Consider the following 15,706-nt stretch of genomic DNA (forward strand, 5'->3'; position numbering starts at 1 on the left):
TGATGACATAATTTGAAAGGTCTCTTTTTCTAAGCTTTCATAAAATCACAAAATCGTTAAAATTTGATCCACGGAATTTAAAAGTGCAGCGCTACTGACTTTTACCACGTGTTCTCAATATTATGATAAAGACTACATTGTGTGGGGAGTGGGTGGTCTCGGAGATACTGCTTTCCAACACTTCAAGAGAGCATCAAGTGAGCTACATGTACTTGTACTGATAAGTATATTGTCATGATACACTATACCCTCTCTCTCTCTATGCAGCGTCTGACCCTCCCATCCATTTTGGCACGACTCCAGTTAACATGTGTCCCCGTGAGGTCCAGTGCCAACAGTGCAGTGAACCATTTGAAGCAGCTGTGATTGAGGCTCTTGAAGACACTATCTTCTCTGTTAGCATAGGACCCTCTGGTGCTGACAGAGGCTATGAGGCCATTACTGGTGAGAGCTAGTGCATGAGATACAGTTAGTAGAGTCTGTGTAGTGTTACTGATTTGAGATCATTGCTTATAGCAGCATGCAGCAGGTACGTAGTTTAATAGCTGTAGACTAAGTGGAGCTAAATGCAGCACGTACATAGTTAGAGTACATGTATATGAGTGGAGAAAGTTTTCAGTACAGAGATCATATTTACACTTCTCTCTAGCAGAAAATGTATGTGGCGGAGCTGTTAATTTTCTGTTTTGTCATTATATTCTCATACTGCCCCCTCCCACACGCACACTCGCACAGGTCAAGTGGGATGGCTTACTACATCAATAACACCTTGGTACCTGAGCTGGTGGTACAGAGAGACCAGGCCTACGTGTTCATTGAGGTACATAATTGTGTTGCAAGACTTTGTACTGTACATGCAATTTCCACCAAATTGCTTTCCCTTGTAGACAATTGGGTTCGTGAGTTTGAGGTGTGGTGTCCAGCCATGACAGTCATAGCGTACTGGGGTGAGTGCTTGTGTGTACAGTACTGCTCTCACTAGATGTCATCTACACAGTGTATGGTATTTGCTCTATGTGAAGGGACTGACTTGTGTACAATTCACTGCAGGTTCCCAACAGGACAGGTCTCAGATGAGATATGAGATCCTTTCCAATCGTGATAACTTTGATGTCATCCTCACAACGTATGTACTGTCACTAATTTAATATTGTACTCTGGCACTTGTTTAATCCCTGTGGTTCCAACTTTAAGACTGTTGACATTTGTGTTAACCTGACCTACATAGCTGTAGGTAGAATGTGTGCATCTGCTGTGAGCATTTCTACACAACTGCTATAGATCTCATGCACACAGTTGAATCTGTTCACTCAATGCCTCAGTTATGGTCTATCCCTGTGTCCCCATGCAGGTACAATGTGTGTATAGGTCAGGCTGAGGACAGGAAGTTCTTTAGGAAGCTCTCTCTAGACTGTCTCGTACTGGACGAGGGACACATGCTCAAGAACATGAACTCACTGCGATACACACACCTCATGAAAATACAGGTATGCTCACAAACATATAATATGATTTGTACATTTCTACCGAACGTTTTCCATAACACTTAATTAATACTCTGAGCAAAACAAAGTATGCCCGAGGCATTATATTATAACAGTCTCTAAATCTACAGTGGTGGTTAGTATCTGTTTCTAATGTTGTACTCCTTATCAGTATCTGTTTCAAGTCCCTCGATCTCTTTCACTAACTTATCTTCCAAATATCTAACAGTTAAATTTAGGACAGGCTTTCTCTGAATGTATGCCATTGCAAACTCTTTTAAATGACCCTCAATAAATTCATCGTCAATACTTAGATTTTGAAGGTTTTGATTGTGTATTAGCATTTCACACAAAGATTTAGCGACTTCATTGTTTTGGTACCATACTTGTAATCCAGCAACTTGTAAATAACCACTACAGTCTAGCGTGTTTAACATTGTGTTTTCATGTAAGCTTTCAAATAGTTTTGTCCATCCCGCAGTGGTTAATTTGGTGCTGATTGTTAGTTCCATCAATGAGCAATTTTGTGACAGAGCGTCAGCAACACAACAAACCATGTCATGATTTGTCTCCCTCCAACGACCTATTTTTAGAACAGTCAGTGTTTTGTTGTTGATGAGTAGACATTTCAAAGCTGTGCAACACTCCTCTCCATTCAAGTTATTATACCTCACGTCTAGTGTGGTGATGCATGATGAACAAAGACCATTGAAAAGTTCTGTCCAACCATTCTCCAATTTATAATTATTGTTGAGAATAAGTTCTCTCAAAGGAGAGTCCTTTGTAAAAGTTATTCCGTTGAATGCTGCATCTGTTAAACCACACATGTAAACTCTCAAAACAGTTAGCACTTTACTTCCAAGAATGAACTCTTTAAAGGCTAAAGATCCTTCATTTCCAAGTCCAACACTGCCGAAAGGCATTGATAAGTCTAAAGTGGTGATAGAAGTTGATGGGAGTGTTTGAAACAACAATATTGCCATCTTGCCAGTAGTCTCGATACTGAGTTCTCTCAGGCTTTGATTATCTGATAGAGCATGGAAGAAAATTTTTGAATTACCGCTTAATCTTACTTCCAAGACTTGTAGCTGCTTGCATGTTGTGACTATCTCTGAAAGTTGTCTCACATTTTCTTCATTCAAAGTAAATCCTAAATTTAGCTCACAAAGGTTTCGAGACCTCACTGTAAGTAGTGCATTGCGCCAGCTGCTGTCTCCCCAACTAGAGTATTTTAACTTGAGTGCCACAGTTGGATTGAGTAAGAGTCCATCCTCCAATTGTTTGATAGACGTGTCATTCAGTTTACACGAGTCCAGTTTCAGTGTTTGCAAACTATCGGTTTTTTTAAGCATATCTCGTAATTCCCCAGCATATTCTGTGAACTCCTCATTAGAAAGTTCGGCTAGTATTAAACTAATTACCGTTTTGCTATTTCCTATTGACCTGAGTAGAGCCTTGGGCACGAATGATTTAGTGGTAACAGTTACTCTATGTAGTTCCGATGGCAGATCTTCTTCTAGCAATGGCATAAAGGGCATAAATAGATCCTCTGAGTCAACATCTTGTATGTACTCGTCAGGTGACTCAATATCAACATGAACTAGTTTGTCTTTGTGTACTGACATTGCCAATTTAACCTTATCAGATGTTGAAATGTGAGCACGTACATTCACTGGCAAGTTATTTCGTAAGTGTATTAGACCCTCGTGGCTTATTGTGTTTCCATGTAAACGCAAGGTACGCAGGTTTCTCTTGTTTTGCAAAGCTGCCATTAGTGTTGTAATATCGTTTAAATGGAACTGGCTCTTGTGAATTTGAAGGTGTTGTATATTTTTGATGACATTGCAAACACTTTCCCAAGCCTCATTTCCAGAGCCAGAACAATCCGGGCAATCTTCAAAAGCTTTTGGGCCAGCCAGTGATAGTAGTGTCAAAAATTCAGGTCGAATAAACTTTAAAAATTGTGTAAGAATTCCTGAGCAAATTTTTGATTCTGTGGGAACGATCATCTCTCTACTTGATAGCACTGTTTGATTGTCTGTAGAGTGTTGACAAAAATGTAAATTTATTAATTTCCTCGCACCTCCTGACTGAGTGCATGATTCGTGGTGTGGGATACTAATGCTGTCCACCTTCGACTCTTCTGATAATAGTGGCATCAATACATGTAAATCCTCAGCATTGATTTTGTTAGAAGTGACATCTAATTGTTTAGTTAAGCACAATACTGGAATGTCTCTTTGTGAATGTTTCTTTGTAATTATTGTCATGAAGCGGTCATTAGTGAGACTGCACTGGGACAAGTTTATCTCATCCCACACGTGATCTTTGGGAGTTAGGGCGAGAAAGTTGGCCAAGACAAGGCAGTCGAACTGAGAGAGGCTATGCTCTGACAAGTTGAGTGAATTGGTCACCAGACAGGGCAAGAGCCAGTTTTGTGTTGTTTGTCGGCTTTCATATTGAAGATGGGCTAGGAACAAAAAACGATATTTTTCTTCTGTTCGCAAAGATTTTGTTTTATTTTTGTATCTATGTTCCACACGAGTGTCTATTGATTTCGGAGCTGGGAAGGCTTGTTCAATGGGAAGAAAATTAAGTTGAGTCAATCCAGAGAGAAAGAGTAAAGTCATTCTAAATCTATCATCACCAATTTTGGATGTAATAAACTCTAGTTTGTCTTTGTTGCTCTTTGTTAGTGCGAGATATCTGGCTGCTAGAAACTCTTGAATGGTTAAATGAAGGAACTGATAATAATGAGCCTCCAATACTCCCGTACACTTTATTAAGTTTAGCAGTCCCAGTGACAAAGCATCTCTTTCTTTGGTAACTTCTGTACGTTCAAAGATCAGTTTGTCTTGAGTCATTCCTGTGAATGCAGTTTCTGACAGGCAGTCTAGACATTTGATAACTTGAGTTGGTAATTTCTTTATAGTATTAGCATGTTCTATCTCTTCATTGTCAATTTCATGCTCTCGTTCTTGAAATATTTTGTTCTTGTAGTGTTTGAGTGTGTACAGAATGAATACCTCATAGAGTTGTGTGAGTGTGTCGGGTAAGGTATCTTGTTGCTGGTAGACATACAGTACAATCCTGCAGTTTAGAGGGATATAGCATAGGGAGACAATATCCAACCTCTCTTTCAGCATCTGTATTAGCTTCTTTGCCTTTTCCTTATCTGTAACGTTTTGCTTAATACAATGTTCAATATCCTTTTTCTTGAATCCTAATACTTCAACGTGTCGATTGACACGGTTGATTTCTTGTAGTGGGCCTGAGGTGTATGAGCGTGATGTAACCAGCACAGAACAGTTGTGTAGGCGATTCCCTCGAATGATTTCCCAAAAAATAGTCCTCTTATCAGATCGTTGCTTACTGCTCAGCTCGTCAAAACCATCAAAGATGAACATGACTCCGGAACCTGACGTCTTTTGTATGTACTTCACGATTTGCTCCTTTAGTTCAGGGTCGTCAGCGTTTATTAGGTCAGAGAGTGAGGCAGCTGTGTGACCTCTTAGTTCCCTTAGTGGTTTGAGGATAACAATGTGGTGGTCCTTGATGAGCTTCCCTTGTGCCCAATCAATGCATATCTTCCTGCTGAGTGTGGTTTTGCCTACTCCTGGGGCTCCGTCCATTACAACAGTGTACCTGTTTGGTGCAGCTGTTTCAGGATCGCCACTTAAAGGCTCGAAGACCTGTTCTAGCGTAATCGCTTTCTTTCTCTCAATAATATTGTCCACATTACCAGTAGCGTAATCATACTGGATTGATGGTTGATGTTTAGCTTGAGTTAAGCGAATCTGTTTCTTTCTCTCTATTAGAGCTAGTTTTGTAAACTTCTCTTTCAATGGTGGTGGCCAATCGTCTGGAAAAGGTGACATCTGTTTGTACCTGTCTTTGAGGAAGCTGGTGTACCTCACAACACATTCTGGAGTGGGGTCACTGCTAGGCTGTGAGCTACTTGTTGATAGGCTTTTTGTGTATATCTTTTCTTGTATTTTATCAGCCAATGTGATCATTTGAACAGTAGGTTTTCTTAAAGCTTTGTCTATTTCTGCCCACGTTAACTTTGTGTTTTGATCGTATCGTTGTTCTAGGGCTTCCCTTAAGCAGGTTCCACATTCATCTTTATTATTGTGTTTAATGATATTGAGGGTACTCTTATCAAGGCCCAGTGCTAGGCCTAGGTTGTACCATTTTGGACTGACTTCATAAAGTTCAGTGTACATTTCGTTGAAGTCTAAGTATTGACTACCAGCCGGTGTTGTTTGACTTGAACTTGCTGTAGAATGTTGTTGGCTTGTGTCATCATCAGTCTCATAATATTCATCGTCAGATTGTAGTGAGTTGTCACTTTCATACTGCTGTATACATGTATCACTATCATCACTCTCGTACTGACGTGAGCTATCTGCCAACTGTTGAGGGATATCAAGGTGAACCCTTATGTCAAGTGGAGTATCTGATGAACTAGTTTCGTACTTTTTTCTTCTAGTTCCCGTAGACAACGGACGTGTACTTGTAGCTATAGAATTAAGCTGTTGAGGGCTATCGAAACACACCCTTTTAGCTGGTGGAGTACCCAGACAGTCATAATCTTGAGGACTAGCCTCTATTTGTTCAGTGTTAGCGCTAATGGACGATTGGAAATGATCACTTGACTGTGAATGAGTGCTAGTAGTCATCTGAGTGGTATCTGAAACAGTGATACATTGTTCTGTTCTAGTGTGAGAGGAGTGTGGGCCGTAAACAGTTGGTGGCCAACTAGTGTGTTGAGCTGACGGACTGTGACTGCTCACTTGTTGTGGCTGTTCATTCTTTTGTTCTCCTTGTGTCGGTGGAGATAGATCCATGCTTTCGTACATGTGTCTTTATTCGATAAGCTGTATATTTATAAAAAGTACGTACGTATTATAGTGCTTGTATAAGTCTTCTTTGCTGGCACTTACATTGTTTGTAGATTGGAAAATACAGTTCACATTCTTTTGACAGATCTCAAACTTTGTGGATGTTGTCTAAGCAGCACAACTTGTTACTGAATGCTTTAATCATGCAGCTGCATACATTCTCATGTAATGTACAGTAAAACTGTTTGTTGTCTCTGTGGTCTGCATGTTCTGGTCACATGACTATCATTATAGCATTGTGATTGTCATCACTATAGCTTCCGGCATTAGCTGAAGTATGACTTGTTCAGCTTCTGGTCAATGAATAGTCTAAAATTGTGGTTGAGCCTATAAGGCAGTGTAGGGGCTTACATGTGTATACAGTCGCAGTACTCCTGGTATAACATACGATCCTTGCCAGAACACCTTCCTACATGTTCATACTCTCTCATTCATTTTGTATGCCCCCTCCATACATGCATGCAGGGATGTGACGGTCCTGAGGCTGGTGGGTGCACGTGGTGGGACAGTGGAAGAGGACATCCTCCAGTTCTAGTCTGCACAGAGCAAGCTGCGACTGGAGCACGACCTCACAGCCTCCACTGACCACGGTGAGGGACGAGAGGGACATGGTCACAATATTGACACTGTATTGACACACTGTAAGCTAAAAAGCTTTTGTGAATTACATTTGAATGTAGTTATTCATGACTGTTCAAGCTGTGCTATGGTAGCTAGCTGAGAGGACACAAGAGTCTGTTTTATAATTACAGCAGATTAACAAGCAACTATACATGCATGCATGTTACTAATTGACCTAAACAATATTTGTAAACCTATTGCATTTTACTATTCTTTACTGTTTCCCCTTCATTCTCCAGATGATAAATTGAACGTGACTGGTCTCCTACAGAAGGGTCTAGCAAGATCTCAAACTATGAACCTCCCAACCTAACGTTGACTATTGAGTTTAGTTCTCATTAAAAAATTCCTTGAACTCCCTCAACATCATTCAGATCAGTATGTTTTATTGTCAGTGAATGCAGTGATTTTTGTAAAAGAAATACTACACTTTCGTTTTTGTGAGTATCTGACAATTTGCTAGTGACACACACTAAAGCTAGATAGGTGAATCGCTCACTGGGATATTCATTAATCGAAACACATAATCAGAAATCAACTTTTATGGTAGTACACCTATAATGTCCATGTAAAATGTCCAGCGCATTAATTTATGCAGGTGTTTGTGGGGGACATTGTTACTGAATGGAAGCCATAGCATGCAATGTGCACTATAGGATATGACACTCCAATCAACCAATAATCTGTTATTATATGCATGGCTACTAACAAACTAGCCATGCATCCTTGAGAGAACACTAATTATTAATTCAACAAGAGATAACTTTTCATAGGCAGATATCAATGGCGTGTGAGCAAAACGGTAATGTCCCAGTCCTCATAAGAAAAGGTGAATAAAGAGTGCAAAAACACAGACACACACACAGACATAGCACATTAGAGCAGACACAGCAAGGTGTCTCTATAGTGAGACCACACACTGACTGAAGGTATATAGCTAAAGAGAACATTAGTCTTAGAGTTCTAGGAAGGAGTTCTTGATCTAGAGCGAGAGTCTCTGGTTGTGTCAGCATCAGTAGTGGCTTTGGTCTTCTCTTTGCGGCTGCTTCTCTCATTATCCTTGCTCCTGCTTGTACTGCGGTGGCGACGACTCGACCTACACGAGTAACCATAGCAGCAATTACATGTGAGAACACACAGCGAAGTGCATGACAGTCTATATATGCAATTGGCAAACGTACTGCAGTCTTATCAGGTACTTATTACTTGCTCAAACACTTGGCAATAAACACAAGAGTGTAAGAGCTCTAGGTAGATTTACGTGTACTTTGTTTCTGCGCACAGCTGAGTTAATTTTTTTTGAAACTTGAAAACACTCAAATAATATCAAAAACAGAACATGAAGACACTCACCGTTCGTGTCTTGAACGATCTTCCCGGTGCTCTCGTCTGCTGCTCTTCTGCTATACAGAAACAAACACAATCAATACAAGCATCAGTGTGATACAAGCAACAGTGGATATAAAATGGCCACAGACACTCTTCAATAGAGAGAGCTGCACAGCTACAGGCAGTAGGAGGGTGCATAGCCAATACCAACATACGCTCACCTTTTCTCGTTCTTTGTCACGGTCGTGTCTGTCGCTCCGATGGTGCTCACGGTGATGACGACTGCTACGACTGCTGCGTTCACGATCTCGCGAGCGTGACCTGAACAAGAGATATTAATGCCTCGTTAAAATGGTTCTAAATGATTAAAGCTAACCATACATTGTACCGTAGCCCTCCAGCAATTATGTACACAGGACTATTATATAACGAACACCATTGGAGAGCTAGGAGGTGACCTTTGTTGAGGGATTGCTTACTACATACACAAACTGTTCATTTAGAACCTGGGTGTATCCCTTCAGGGGTGGCCATTAAGATGGGTTCCATTGAAGACAGTGTACACGTACTAATACTGCCAGTTATATTATAGCATCAATAACCCCCCCCTCACCTGGACCTCCTGCGGTGTCTCCGGGAGGAACTCTTCTTGTAGCGCTCGTACGATGAGCTGCGAGAACGAGAACGAGACGAAGTGGATCGAGACGGGGATCTACTGCGTGGGCGGAACCCCTCAAAGAGCTCAGGGGGAGGTGGTCCCATGGCCGGGTCCCAATGAAAGGGGGCACCTACACAATAAGTGGGCGTTGCCTAGAATTAATGAACCGTTACCACAATTATCTATGTTCTACGTACTAGTTAATGCACGGTTGCGAGTGCTCTATGGATATTATTGGCCAAGTGGAAGTTCGAGAAGCTTATGTAGCTCGAGGCGAAGCCGAGTGCTACATGATGCTTCGAGAACTTCCGCGAGGCCAATAATATCCATTGAGCACGAGCGTAAAACAGTGCATTAACTGGTTTGTAGTTTTTAGCTTCTTGCAGCTACCAATAGCTATCGGCTCTAGTATAGAGCTAACTACTAAGTAGAATAGCAACCTTCTACGAAAAGATTTTGCTATTTCTGATTCTGGAGAGACTGCAATGGCCTTCAACGTACTGGTAAGCAAAACTAGCCTTTACTCGAGAATAAAGCCTTTGTTAGCAAGATAGCATTGCTAGAAGCTTATAGAATCACTTAGCTGTACTCGCATTGCAACCATGGAGCAGTTGTAGCTATTATAAAATTCGATGGCTTAAAAATCAATTATTTTGACCACCAACCGTGCTCTAACTACCCCAGCCGTGCTCTAACTACCAAACTGTTCCAAAAATGCCAACCACAGAATAATAGAGCAAGGTCTGTGGTTACTACAGTTGTAGATCCTAGTCTATGGCATTTGTTAGCATAGTTTTTCCTTTGATCTTTGTACAAAAAAACTACAAATGAGAAGATAATTTCCTACACACAGTTTTTCCAAACATGAATAATGTAAGTACACACAGTTTTACATGAGATAATTTCCTAGACACAGTTTTTTGTTGAGTGCTTCTTTTATTGTAACTCAGTACACTCACCGTGTAGCATGTCAGGGGGCATGGGGGGTAAGCCCCTCTCATCAAATGACATTGGACCATGATCTCCTGGCGGTGGAAATGGCAATCCTGTAACCATAGAAACAAACAATGGTAATCAATACACGCACGACACTGGAGAGAGAGTTGGTTCATTCTATTTACAAGTAAGGCTAAGGACATTTTTAATATTACTCTGACAATTGTGCTTCCTAATGAAGAACAACTAGAAAACGTAATAGGCATAGAAAAGTTATTAAAATAATAACGTGCAATGTACCCGGGAAGGGAGGATGCATTCCATCAGGCATGCCCCCCATTCCCATGCCCATGCCTGGAGGGGGCATAGGGGGAAACCCGTGTTGAGGGGGCGGGAGGTTGGGTAGACCACTGCCGTCTGGTGGTCTCACTCCAAACATGGCGGCCATTGCTGCGGCTAGGTTATGGTCTCCAGTGGGCGGGGCTCCGTGGAAAGGTGGGGGGAATCCAAAGGGAGGGGGCGGGAGGTTGCCTAGCGATGATGGTGGTAGCATTGGGGCTGTATGTGTGGGCGGGGTATAGGTGAGTGGGTGTGATGAAAGGGACAGAATAGATTTTAATGACTCCTACATCCTGCCACAAAGTCTAAACACACACACACACACACACACACTTACGTGGCATGAGTGATGGTTTCAGAGGCATGTTGATGATGGTATTGGTCCTGTACGAGAGAGAGAGTAATGTGACAATACACACAGAGAGAGGGGTACACTCACTGTGTCGGTAGCTCTGGAGTAGCCCTGCCATCTGATTCACCTCCACCACCTGTGTGTGGGCAGAGCATCTATAAAGTACTGTAACTTAAGCAATAAAGCTATCAAAGAGCTACAAAATACACCGTTGAAATAGGACAATCCCACTAGAGTTACAAACACTCAAAGTTAGCCATCAAAAGAGGTCTCATCTCTCAGAGAGAAAAGATCACCAAGCATACAAATACTGAGCTTGCTATAAAGTAATTAGTACATGTCTGACAAACGTGCAGCTGGCCAATCTTACCGTCAGCGTCCGGTGTTTTGCCACGTTGAGCGGTGGCAGCAGCTGCAATGGATGTGTGGGAGATGGGGGCAGACACAACTGAGGGAGAGAGACAGATGGTTGTGGTACTAGTGACACTGTGGCTCAATCTACGAGAACTGACTTCTATTTCTAAATGCTCAAAGCTTCACTAGTGCATATAACACATCATCCACACCATACCTCGTACTTACAGAAACAATTTCTTGGACTTACGACACTACCGTATAGCGGGTAATTTTCATGGGGTAAAAATTTTTTACTTCGTGGGCAAGCTGACCTCCACGAAACCCTAGTTACTGGAACACATGTAATCTAGTGCAGGCAAAGCAGCCAAACGAAATTTTTTACCCCACGAAAATGATCAGGAATGTGCCCACAATTGTCTAAGAGGTGTCTATTCTTTCAATCCTCACTCACAAGGAGCACATTTATTACTCATGGGCACTGATCACACAAATTTAACTTTTATAGTCTAAAATGAGGTAAACTAGGCCTCCTAAGAGGTGGTTAGTACCAACCACCACCAGCAACCACTGTGGACACATCCCTGCACTACAGTTGATAAGAGGCCCCAGTAGTACCAAGAGTCATAATAAAGGTGATGGAGTATCAAACGTAGCATAGCCTTGTATCAGAAAGTAACGTGACTCTTCCTATCTGAAACGCGTGATCAATTTGGCAAAGTTAACTGGCGGCTCCAGGCACCTGATTGGACAGTTACCAAGCAGGAAGTCACGTTACTTTCCGGATGCAAGCCTATGCTATGTTTGACTCTCTTTCTCCTTTTAATTATAGACTCTTGGTGGTAGTAGTATGGTTCTTACCGGGGGGTTGGCCAGGAGGCAGAGGCAGAGGAAGAGGAAGCTTGGACATCGATGAAGGGTATACCATAGCCTCAGAGGTCACCAGGGGTCGATTACTCTGGACCTGGTACAAGAACTCTATATACTATATACACACACACGGCCATGGGTAACAAGCTACAGCCGTGTACTAGCTGGTGGGTGGAGCTGGAGCTTGATATGTATGTACACACTACATACTACAACCATCAGTCTTAATTCGCACAAAATACAGAAAAACTGGACAATTTTTTTTTTTCAATTTTACAGATCTGTATAATTATTACAGTTGCATGCTTTGTGATGACGTCATAGTAGACATGTACATGCATGATAATTATATGATAAATGGTCAACAGGTAAGCAGCAGCACACAGCAGATATTCAACTAGTGTCTGATTAATGGGACGACTAATAATAACACAACTAGAGTACCAGGTTTGCTGAGTCACTTGAAGGCTTACGGCTATTTTGTTGAGGTTTCCAACTTCAGTTTTCATTTTACGCTGTTTGTCACAATATAATCGCCACGTTTCCTCAGTGAAGCCATAGTTGAAGTAATCAGTAATATCAGCACCTGAGGCAAAGGCAGAGTAGAACTGATACAAAATGACGTTAATTAGATGATGATTTTAGCTACCAAAATCAGTCTAAGAGGATATGAACACACTACATGGAGCTCTCAATGAGTTGCACTACAGTGTTACTGAAATTGAATACTCAAACTATTCCACACGAGTCTAATAAGATATATCTCCCTCCACCCACCCACACACACACCCTCACACGCCCACTCACCTGGTAGTCTCCACGGCTTGTCGGCTACCTCTCCTATATCCATCTCGAGGAGTGACTGACCATTGATCTGAGGCACTGTCTCGAGGTCCACCTTCCTGGCCACACCCACTGCACCTGGGGTAGTCAATATTTAACAATTAAATTAATGGACACAAAACTTGGTACCTACAATACGGTTAATTAACACCCACCTTGAGTGGCGGGTAACCGTGGGTAACCAGGCTGTCGGTTGTAAATATTCTCAGTTTTGATTTCTCCTATTGTGATCTGCACATCGTCATCGTCACTCTCGCTGTCCTCCTCTTCATCTTTATTGCCTCCACCATCTTCTGTACTCTGCTGTAGAGAAGGATACCAGTGTGAGCACATGAACACCAGTTACAATAGCAACAGTTATTATAATATCTGTAATGGTTACTAAACACAGCCCTGGAAGTGTTAGCAAGCTAGCACTGTTGGTCTACCACTGTGTGTGAGTGCTGCACATACAATACTCAGGACAATACTCAGGGGGGGTGGCCTACATAATCAGGTTTCACTCTTCAATCCTAGAATAGCGTACTGTACCATTGCACTCGTCTCCTCTACAGGTGCTGAGTCAGCAGTGGCGACCTCATTATTGATCTCAGCTGGTGGGGGTAAGGGGGTGTGGCTTGGTTCTCTGTATGGGGGGGGGGGGCAATTGATCAGTGTACACACTGGGACAGACATTGCATTCAGTTTGGGTAGTAATGTGGTCAGAAATTAGTGCAAAGGTCATGGTGGCCAGGAAAATAAAAACAAATAACAAACAACACACATGCATACATATATAAAATGGTTATACACTCTCTAATATGGCCTTTTTTGTCATCATTCCCAGGTTTAAGTGGGTCAGGATCGCTGGGTATAATGTCATAGAGACACACACACACACACACATACACACACGTACAAACATAAAAATCTCTCAAAGGTATTTTGGCTTGAACATCATTCCCTACTTAGTAGAATAGGGTCAGAATCGCTTTGTGGGATATTATCACAGAGACAGACAAACAAACAAACAAAAAACAAACAAAAAACAAAAAAATGGCCTCTCAGATTCGCCTAGTAATCATCATTCCACAGAACCCACTGCCCGCCCACACACACACACACACACACACACACCCACTCACTCCAGTAGATCCGTCTCCTCAAAAGTGGGCGTCGGCTCTCTGTTGTACAGAAACATACTTTGTCAGTCTCGGCTTTATAAATTTTTTTAACAGCCCTACCTTCCATTTTCTTGTACTATTTCTGGTGTATCTTTATCTGGTGTTAAAAGCTTCAAACCTGCGCGACACAAGGAACAATAGTTATAGTGTAACATAGCAAGCTTGCTGTTAGTTACCTTCGTCCTCGCAGTCGCCGTACAGCCACTTATCTTCGTCTGCAACATCCACTGCCATTTTTTTGAGCCTCTTTATAGTTCGCCACGTGGTGGGCACCTGATCCAGATGCGTGGGGAGTCATTTAACAGCTTGTTACAAAGAAGACCATTTCCCTCAATTAATGGCTGACTCAGCATAGCAACTATTTTGACATTATCTGGATGTATCCACTGATTAAGACTGCTCTGAGGTCTGTGAGATGCATGAATTGTCTAGAGAAGTGACTACCGCAAGTCTATCATGTTGAATCACTCCAGAAAGAGCAGCTATGCACTGTACAGTATGTCCATCACCAGAACTCTCCTCCTGCTGGGACTGACACTACACTCACTAAGGGCACAGGCATCACCCACACCACACACCACACAGGCACCAACGTACTCCCATAAACACCTTAACCCCTATAAACATTTACTGCTTAACCCTCGGGTGTGCTCAATTCACGGAGATGCAGACGAATCGGAGGCTGCAGAGTTAAATCGGAAACCCAAACGCCCGAAATGCACAGCGGATAAAGGCTGCGATATTCCATTAAACTGTCACAACTACACAACTAGTAATGCTACACTCGGTGAAGCACAGGTAATACAAGTGACTACCCTCGAGTTGCAGTCCATCGTGGAGGATGATAATATCACCAACAACTGTGTGGTGGTCATGTTCTATGCTCCGTGGTGTGAGTACAGCGTTCAGTTTGCCAGGAGGTACAACACTATAGGGAGGACGTTCAGAGAAATACCTGTACTAGCCGTGGACCTCAGCGCTAACGAGCCGTGAGTGGAATAATCGTTGTTATTTATCGTGAATATAATTCTAGGCCGTTAATTATGAAAGGGGAGAGAGTTGGGGATAGTGGAAGTGTACTGCTTCATTTAGCCAGCTTCTCATGTTAAATGTATTCTCTACAAGTTCTTGTAGTAGTGCTCAGATAGGCTTGTTACTGTATAATCGATACTTCTCTCCCCCCTCCCCCCACCCAGACATAAGTACGTGTTGGCGTACCTCCCTGTGGTGGCTCTCTATCATGAAGGCAGGGTAGTGCACAGGCTCTCACTCACTGACTCCTTAGAGGATCTCACTCACACCATTGTCAAAATTACAAGTACGTTCATTGTACATTGTACCCTAGACACTTAGTTGATAAGATCTACGTGTCTCAGAGGAGGTATTTTAATTTCCCGTTGTTGAATAAATACACTTGTCATAATGTAGTCATGATATCCAACTATTCTAGCACTGTATATATTTCAGAGTTCCCCCCGGTGTCAGCCTCACTGGAGGACGGAGAGAGTGACGGACCTGTCCCAGTCGTGAGGGTTAGGAATGAGTTGCCTCTGCTTTACTTCTCGTTTGGATGGATCATCTTCGTGCTGACTGTGTTTGTAGTGAGGAGCAGTGGAATCAGAGACTGTGTTAGCAGACTGTGGGCAGTGAGGGCAGCTTAGTGTGTTAGCAGACTGTGGGCAGTGAGGGCAGCTTAGTGTGTTATGTGATTATTGCACGTGTTTGGCTTTATACAAGTACGTGTTAGTTGTACTTTGATGTTGGTAACAAAATTTAAGAACATGAACAGTGATTGTTGTATGATAAAATAATTATGCTCATAATTATGGGCTGCAACAATAAATAGATAAGGG

The 15,706-nt window shown here is 42.2% G+C and overlaps 4 protein-coding genes across 6 annotated transcripts; 2 read left to right on the forward strand and 2 right to left on the reverse strand.

Moving 5' to 3' along the window:
• Positions 1 to 79: 79 nt before the first annotated feature.
• On the forward strand, positions 80 to 7,453 carry LOC135350575 (SWI/SNF-related matrix-associated actin-dependent regulator of chromatin subfamily A containing DEAD/H box 1-like). Its single transcript, XM_064549416.1, has 8 exons — positions 80 to 197; positions 268 to 444; positions 736 to 820; positions 871 to 947; positions 1,051 to 1,126; positions 1,352 to 1,487; positions 6,854 to 6,978; positions 7,249 to 7,453. Exons 2-7 carry the CDS (start codon positions 309 to 311, stop codon positions 6,971 to 6,973), a joined length of 630 nt encoding a protein of 209 aa, XP_064405486.1. The 5' UTR covers positions 80 to 197; positions 268 to 308; the 3' UTR covers positions 6,974 to 6,978; positions 7,249 to 7,453.
• LOC135350515 (uncharacterized) lies at positions 1,505 to 6,590 on the reverse strand. Its single transcript, XM_064549328.1, has 2 exons — positions 6,431 to 6,590; positions 1,505 to 6,364 (listed from the first exon to the last, which is right to left on the reverse strand). Exon 2 carries the CDS (start codon positions 6,344 to 6,346, stop codon positions 1,622 to 1,624), a length of 4,725 nt encoding a protein of 1,574 aa, XP_064405398.1. The 5' UTR covers positions 6,347 to 6,364; positions 6,431 to 6,590; the 3' UTR covers positions 1,505 to 1,621.
• A 372-nt stretch (positions 7,454 to 7,825) lies between the features above and the next one.
• Positions 7,826 to 14,159, reverse strand: LOC135350535 (pre-mRNA 3'-end-processing factor FIP1-like). Of its 3 annotated transcripts, none has more exons than XM_064549362.1 (17): positions 14,030 to 14,159; positions 13,914 to 13,971; positions 13,815 to 13,853; positions 13,222 to 13,315; positions 12,846 to 12,990; positions 12,655 to 12,768; positions 12,321 to 12,433; positions 11,839 to 11,941; positions 10,994 to 11,071; positions 10,711 to 10,759; positions 10,609 to 10,655; positions 10,233 to 10,490; positions 9,956 to 10,042; positions 8,952 to 9,126; positions 8,560 to 8,659; positions 8,363 to 8,412; positions 7,826 to 8,105 (listed from the first exon to the last, which is right to left on the reverse strand). In XM_064549362.1, exons 1-17 carry the CDS (start codon positions 14,085 to 14,087, stop codon positions 7,973 to 7,975), a joined length of 1,701 nt encoding a protein of 566 aa, XP_064405432.1. In that variant the 5' UTR covers positions 14,088 to 14,159; the 3' UTR covers positions 7,826 to 7,972. The 3 variants fall into 3 exon arrangements, with proteins under 3 accessions (XP_064405432.1, XP_064405433.1, XP_064405431.1); XM_064549363.1 differs by having other exon boundaries at positions 8,363 to 8,409; positions 12,846 to 12,993; XM_064549361.1 differs by having other exon boundaries at positions 12,846 to 12,993.
• A 2-nt stretch (positions 14,160 to 14,161) lies between these two features.
• Positions 14,162 to 15,639, forward strand: LOC135350571 (thioredoxin domain-containing protein 15-like). The gene is made up of 3 exons (XM_064549412.1): positions 14,162 to 14,842; positions 15,050 to 15,171; positions 15,321 to 15,639. The coding sequence occupies exons 1-3, from the start codon at positions 14,310 to 14,312 to the stop codon at positions 15,512 to 15,514; spliced, it is 849 nt and encodes a 282-aa protein (XP_064405482.1). The 5' UTR covers positions 14,162 to 14,309; the 3' UTR covers positions 15,515 to 15,639.
• Positions 15,640 to 15,706: the final 67 nt, after the last annotated feature.

The sequence above is a fragment of the Halichondria panicea genome, chromosome 16 (assembly GCF_963675165.1).
Source record: "Halichondria panicea chromosome 16, odHalPani1.1, whole genome shotgun sequence".
NCBI classification, from domain to species: Eukaryota; Metazoa; Porifera; class Demospongiae; order Suberitida; family Halichondriidae; genus Halichondria; species Halichondria panicea.

Bases quoted from the DNA above. Each gene is read 5' to 3' on its own strand.
- LOC135350575 (XM_064549416.1), top strand. From the start codon at position 309: ATGTGTCCCCGTGAGGTCCAGTGCCAACAGTGCAGTGAACCATTTGAA. The intron at 1,127-1,351 runs GTATGTACTGTC...GTCCCCATGCAG, and splicing joins TTTGATGTCATCCTCACAAC to GTACAATGTGTGTATAGGTC. The intron at 1,488-6,853 runs GTATGCTCACAA...ACATGCATGCAG, and splicing joins CACACCTCATGAAAATACAG to GGATGTGACGGTCCTGAGGC.
- LOC135350515 (XM_064549328.1), bottom strand. From the start codon at position 6,346: ATGTACGAAAGCATGGATCTATCTCCACCGACACAAGGAGAACAAAAG.
- LOC135350535 (XM_064549361.1), bottom strand. From the start codon at position 14,087: ATGGCAGTGGATGTTGCAGACGAAGATAAGTGGCTGTACGGCGACTGC. The intron at 13,854-13,913 runs GTAGGGCTGTTA...TCTGTACAACAG, and splicing joins ATAGTACAAGAAAATGGAAG to AGAGCCGACGCCCACTTTTG. The intron at 8,660-8,951 runs GTGAGGGGGGGG...TCTCTTGTTCAG, and splicing joins AGACACCGCAGGAGGTCCAG to GTCACGCTCGCGAGATCGTG.
- LOC135350571 (XM_064549412.1), top strand. From the start codon at position 14,310: ATGTTGAATCACTCCAGAAAGAGCAGCTATGCACTGTACAGTATGTCC. The intron at 14,843-15,049 runs GTGAGTGGAATA...CCCCCCACCCAG, and splicing joins GACCTCAGCGCTAACGAGCC to ACATAAGTACGTGTTGGCGT. The intron at 15,172-15,320 runs GTACGTTCATTG...TATATATTTCAG, and splicing joins CACCATTGTCAAAATTACAA to AGTTCCCCCCGGTGTCAGCC.